The 6,225-nt window shown below is 41.3% G+C and overlaps 1 protein-coding gene across 1 annotated transcript; it reads right to left on the bottom strand.

Annotated features, from left to right (window-relative positions):
* Positions 1–4,569: 4,569 nt before the first annotated feature.
* Positions 4,570–5,599, bottom strand: LOC133097304 (olfactory receptor 2S2). Its single transcript, XM_061199193.1, is given in 3 exon segments — positions 4,570–5,165; positions 5,168–5,567; positions 5,570–5,599. Coding segments are annotated over 3 exon segments (1,026 nt in total).
* Between the last annotated feature and the right edge of the window lie 626 nt (positions 5,600–6,225).

Here is a 6,225-nt window from a genome sequence, read left to right as displayed (position 1 = left end):
CAATTTATTCAATATTCCTTTGAATTCTTTCAATAGAGTATTATGCATTTATTCATGTAAGTATTGTGGATTCTTAACTTTATTCTTAGGTATTCCCCCTTCCAATTCATTGCTAATATAGACGAATTCTTTTTCCCCCATAATATTTCCTCCTGGATACTGTTTGTATGAAAAACTTGATTTTTGCTTGTTAATTTCATAACCAACTTCTTCGTTGAATTCTCCTATTTTTAAAAAAAATTTATTTATTTACATTAAAAAATTTTTGGCTGCATTGGGTCTTCGTTGCTGTGCACGGGTTTTCTCTAGTTGCGACGAGCGGAGGCTACTCTTCGTTGCGGTGCGTGGGCTTCTCATTACGGTGGCTTCTCTTGTTGCAGAGCACAGGCTCAAGGTGCACAGGCTTCAGTAGTCGTGGCTCGTGGGCTGTAGAGCGCAGGCTCAGCAGTTGTGGCGCACCGGCTTAGTTGCTCTGCGGCATGTGGGATCTTCCCGGACCAGGGCTCTAACCCGTGTCCCCTGCATTGGCAGACAGATTCTTAACCATTGTGCCACCAGGGAAGTCCCGAATTCTCCTATTTTAGAAAAATTGCTTTTCAATCGATTTTCCTGTTTCATCGAGGTATAAAATTATTAGTATATGTTATCAATAATAATAAAATTATTCCCCACTTTCTTCTATTTTCACTCTATATTTCTTTCTGTTCTCTAATTAAATGGTTGGTATTTCCAGAACAGTGTTAAATTGTAATGGGTTTGATCTACTGATTCATCATTAAGCATGTTGCAGACTTTTAAAATTAGAGACATTTTAATTTTGTTAAAGAACACACCTGTTCCTATTTTATTAGAAGTTTTATAAAACTCAGAATTTGATTTGTTAAACTTTAAAAAATAACTTTGGGGGAGCTATTGAAATGGTTATTTTTTCCTCCTTTGACCTGTGAATGTGATGAATTATCCCAGTAGGTATCCTTAAATTTTTCCACCTTTACATTTTAAAAGTAAATCCACTTGGACATTGGTTTATCCACTTGGACATTATTTTAATGTATTGATGAATTGTATTATATATGTATAATACCTATAATATATGTATATACACAGACACATACATTTGTGAGATGGGTCTCTGGTTTTCTCAGTTGTACCTTCTTTGTCATGTTTTTCATGTTTCAGTATCATTGTTACGCTGGCTTGGTTAAAGCAATCTGGAAGATATCTTTCTCACTGTATGCTCTGAAATAATTTAAACAGTATTAAAACCTTTTATTTAATAGCATTCACCTGTGAAACTCCCTGGGCCTAGAACATCTTCAGGTGGTCAATCTTTGACAATTTCTCAATTTTTTCTTAGGTAGTTGGTGTTTTAAGATTGTCTAAATCTTAAATGGTTAATTGGGTCATTTATTTTTTCTTAGAATATAATTTTTCCCCAGATTCTCACATTTATTTCTGAGAGTAGAGCAAAAATATGCTTTTACAATGTTTAATTTTCTTGGCTACAGTGGCATGCATCATAATTGAGTTGGGTGGTCCATCCGGATTGGGGACCCCCTGGGGGGTGGAGATGAAGGGCAGGCTGAGCAAGTGGAACCCGCCTCCCTCCACTGTCTCCCACCTCCATTCTGCCCCCAACCCTGCCCTGCTTCCGCCAAAGCAGATCCACTTTATATTTGAAGTTTCAGCTGAAAGATTTCATTGGGGATTTGGTCACTAAAATAAAGCCTGAAAAAGCACAGATCCAGAACTGTAAAGTTGAAATAATACCTTTGTTTGAATAAGTATAATAATATGATAGTATTCCTGTCCCCCCAAAGAATTTATCCATTCTAGTCATTTTCATTTGGGGGATTTTAGGAATGAGTTCCTATATTGTATGATGTCATATCAATACTTTTTCAGAAAGACTGATGACCTAAGTCAGTGAAAAATTTCCTCAGTCTGGTTGTCTCTTCTTGTTCCTGTTAATGCATCTTGTTCTTTTTGAAAGTGTCGGCTAGAAGAAAGGTGACTGACATTGAAAGGCAAGAAATGTGAAGCTGGAGTAGGGTTAGACATTGTTCCTAGAGAAAACAATTTATGTGATTTCTAATTTAACAGTTACATCAGGATCATGTAGTTTGTAATATAAAAGGATACTGCTGCCATTAGAGGAAAAGAAAGTAGAGGACAGCCTACTAAGAAGGTAGACTTGTTCTCGGTGTTTCTCAACGTCAGTCTGATCTCAGTTACCCTGGGGAAATAGAGTTAGCTTAGCAGTGTTATTATTCCCAAGGTATTTTCAGAAATATCACATCCTTTCTATTGCTGGAATGAATGAGATGATGCTTTAGACACAGTTTGGTACCTCCAGTTGGGTAATGTTGGGTGATTTTGGCACAGGAGGAAGGGCTGGGGCTGTTTGGGCTGTAGGGGAATAGCCTCGGGAAGAACTATCTTTATATGTCAGAGGGAAAGGGATTAGGTGCATTTCATGTAGAAGCACAAAGCTGAATTAGGACGGGAAGGTAGAGGCTACAGGAAGATATATTTTCGTATAATTCAAGGAAGAATTTGCTAGTAGGGCTGAATGAAACACCTAGAATCTGGAAGTATTGAATTCTTCATCACTGGAGGTATCCAAGCAGATGCTGGATGACTGGCGTCAGGAATACTGGAGAGGAACTCCATGCATCATGTAGCTCTGGTTGAACAAGAAGACCTCTGAAGCCTCATCTAAGGATGATGTTGCATGGCTCCACAAGTGTCTGAAGTTTGCTTAAATTGCCACTAGATGTCACTCTTGTATGTTTGCAATAGCAAGATTTTTTTTTTTTTTTTAATAGGTTTATTTTTTATTTATTTATTTTTGGCTGCATTGGGTCTTCATTGCTGCTCTTCATTGCTGCATTGGGTCTTCAAAGCTGCAGGCTTTCTCTAGTTGCGGCGAGCTGGGGTTACTCTTTGTTACAGTGTGCGGGCTTCTCATTGCATTGGCTTCTCTTGTTGCAAGCATAGGCTCTAGGCACACTGGCTTCAGTAGTTGTGGCACGCGGGCTCAGTAGTTGTGGCTCGCGGGCTCTGGAGCGCAGGCTCAGTAGTTGTGGTGCACGGGCTTAGTTGCTCCATGGCATGTGAGATCTTCCCGGACCAGGGCTTGAACCCGTGTCCCCTGCATTGGCAGGCAGATTCTTAACCACTGCGCCACCAGGGAAGTCCTTTTTTTTTTTTTTTTTTGCTGGTGCAGAGTAGAAATCAGGAACATGACTGATTAACATAAGACAGTGAAATTTTATTAACAAAATGTGCATCCCTGTCTTATACAATTCATTTTTAATAAATATAAGAAAACTTAAATATCACTTGAAGCAAAAATTTCCAAGATCTACTATATTCTCAAAATTGGATTCCTTTTCTAAATTCTCTTTTAGTTTTCCAGTATTCTCAGAATTTAATATAACTTGCCATAAAACCGCTTCTGTTCATCCACTGCCATCTCGAATGTCTCATCCGTCTTTTGTGTCTGTTGTTCTAGATAGGAACTATATCTTGCTCTCTTCCACGTGGCACATTAGCACTCTGCGGCACTCATAATAATACTTCTAGCAATATCTTACATTTCTATGTTGCTTACTATTTACAGAGGATTTATTTATAGTGTCTTATCTAATCCACATAAAATAAAGTGGTTAGGTTTTTAAAATATGAAGAAATAAGCTGAGAGATGTTAAGCAACCTGCCCAAGGTCATAAGTAAGAAAATGCTTCCCAGTTTTATTGTGCTAAACTATGGAGGCGCAGGAAATGCTATAGACTTTGTCTCTTGGACATTTGCAGTGTACATTAGTATATTAAAGTCTCTGAGAATTCCTGGCAACTTTAACCCCCCACCCCAAAGTCTTCAAACATATGTAGCCACTATCTATTTCTATCTTTATCTATCTACCTGTCATCTATTTTTTTTTTTCAGAATGTGACTTATTATGTAACAGAATACTAGCTTTTCTATTGGGAATTGCTGTAAGTGATGAATATCAAATTCAAACCTTATATTCCTTCTTCAATTTAATTTGATTGACTAGCAGTGTTTCAAAATGTGCAGTACATCAAGGAAAATATAGCCTCAATTTTCTCATAGATAAAAAAGAAATTTATTTAATCACAATAGGTTATTCTCACCCAAAGTCTTTCTATGTGGCAAATTTTGTCTCTTCTGAGCATTTCAGGCAAACTCAATCTAATATACAGAAGTCCAAGATGAAAATGTCCACTTCCTCCTTGTTCCTCTGACTCTCCCTGTGATTCCAACAGGGGTGGCAAAGCTGCTGTGAGAGCCATCTTACCTCTCTGAACTAACTCTGTGGTTTAGGCACAACACGGGCCATTAGGCTTGCTCTAATGGTCCCTGTCTCCTTGGTTTTAGCATGTTTTCAGAATGTCTTTATCATTCAATTAGAGGATTTATTGTCTGGCATCTGTTGAATGTCAGACATGTGGCCAAAACTCAGGAAATACACTCTGGAAAGTTAAACATTCCCTGAAAATGGACTTAAGGGCAAGAGATCATTCCAGTTAAGTTGACTTGGCTTTAGAATGGCAGCTGTAATGATTGAAGTCCTTTCTTCCATGGGGGTGAGAACCACAGAAGACTCCTCCTACAACACTGACTGAAGGATTTCTGACTCACCAGTTTCCTCACAGCGGCCTTCACATCCTGGTTCCTCAGGCTGTAGATGATGGGGTTGAGCATGGGGGTCACCACCCCATAGAAGAGGGGGATGAGCTTGTCTGAAAGATCCTCTTTGTCTACCCCCAGGGGGTCCTTAGACTTGGGCTTCCCATACATGAAAAATAAGGTCCCATAGAATATTATCACCACAGTGAGGTGGGCAGAGCAGGTGGAGAAGGCCTTTTTCCTCCCCTCAGCTGAGGGGATCCTCAGGATGGTAGCAATGATGAAGACATAAGAGGCAGAGATGAACAGAACTGGGACCCCCAGGAAGATCACATTGGTCACGCCCATGCTGATCACATTGATGGAGATGCCGGCACAGGCCAACTTCAGGACAGCCAGGATCTCACAGGTGAAGTGGTTGATGATGTTGTCCCCACAGAGGGGCAGCAGAATTGCCAAGGATGTGTGTACCAGAGAAGCAGCACCACCAATAGCCCAGGAGCCGGCAGCATGGGCACATAGGCAGCCTTGCTCATGACCACAGGGTATCTAAGGGGGTTGCAAGTGGCCACGTAGCGGTCAAATGCCATCATGCCCAGGAGCACACACTCTGTCCCTGCCATGGCAAAGGAGAGGAACATCTGCACGGCACAGGTGGAGAAAGAGATGGTTTTCTGGGGGGCCAGGAAGCCATCCAGGACCAGAGGGACTGAGGAGGCTGTGTAGCAGATGTCCAGCAAGGAGAGGTTCCTCAGGAAGAAGTACATGGGCTTGTGTAGGCGGGAGTCAAGGATGGTCACCAGGATGAGGACCCCGTTGCCCAGCAGGGTCACCAGGTACATGGACAGGATGAGCACAAAGAATGTTTTCTCCAGCCTTGGGTGGGCTGAGAGGCCCAAGAGAATGAACCCTACCGGGGGGAGGTCTGATTAGCTTTTTCCATGTGATATCCCCTCTGTCCTCAGCAAATTACAAAAGTAGCACATCAGGCTTTCTTGAAAAGAGTCCCAGGCATCTGGTATGCGGTCACTCCTGCTGCGTAATAGGAGAGCATATGTGTGTTAGAGAAAAACAACTGAAAGAGACAGCAGGGTGTCCTCAGCTCTTACACGAGAGAAGGTCAGAGTTGGAGCAGAGCTTACAACGGGCCAGCATTGGGTGAGGGCCTCAAGTAGTCTAGGTGTGTGAGGGGTTTTTCTGAAGTTGCTACATCCTCTCGTTGCCCATAAAAGCAACTGAGACCTCGAGAGGGAAGTGACTTGTCCGAGTCTTCTAAGTTGGTGACAGAGACAGGACTTGACCCCAGCGGACCTGATCCCCAGTCAAGGAGAGATTTTCCTCCGCATTATGACTAGCGTCTGGAAAATCCTATGAATGATTTCTCTTTAATGTAAATGTATAGACATTTCATTTAATCTGAGTTTTCTTAGATTCTCAGGGAGGAAAATCCCCAAGCTGATCCAATTCTTAGAACCAGTAAATTTTAAAGCCTCTTTAAATTTTGACTACAAAACTTGTATAAAATGTCAATCCACTTCCAGACAGAGGCAAGCCCAGGTAAAGACTCAA

The sequence above is a fragment of the Eubalaena glacialis genome, chromosome 9 (genome assembly GCF_028564815.1).
Source record: "Eubalaena glacialis isolate mEubGla1 chromosome 9, mEubGla1.1.hap2.+ XY, whole genome shotgun sequence".
Classification (NCBI taxonomy): Eukaryota; Metazoa; Chordata; class Mammalia; order Artiodactyla; family Balaenidae; genus Eubalaena; species Eubalaena glacialis.
This window is presented reverse-complemented; position numbering and strand designations above follow the sequence as displayed.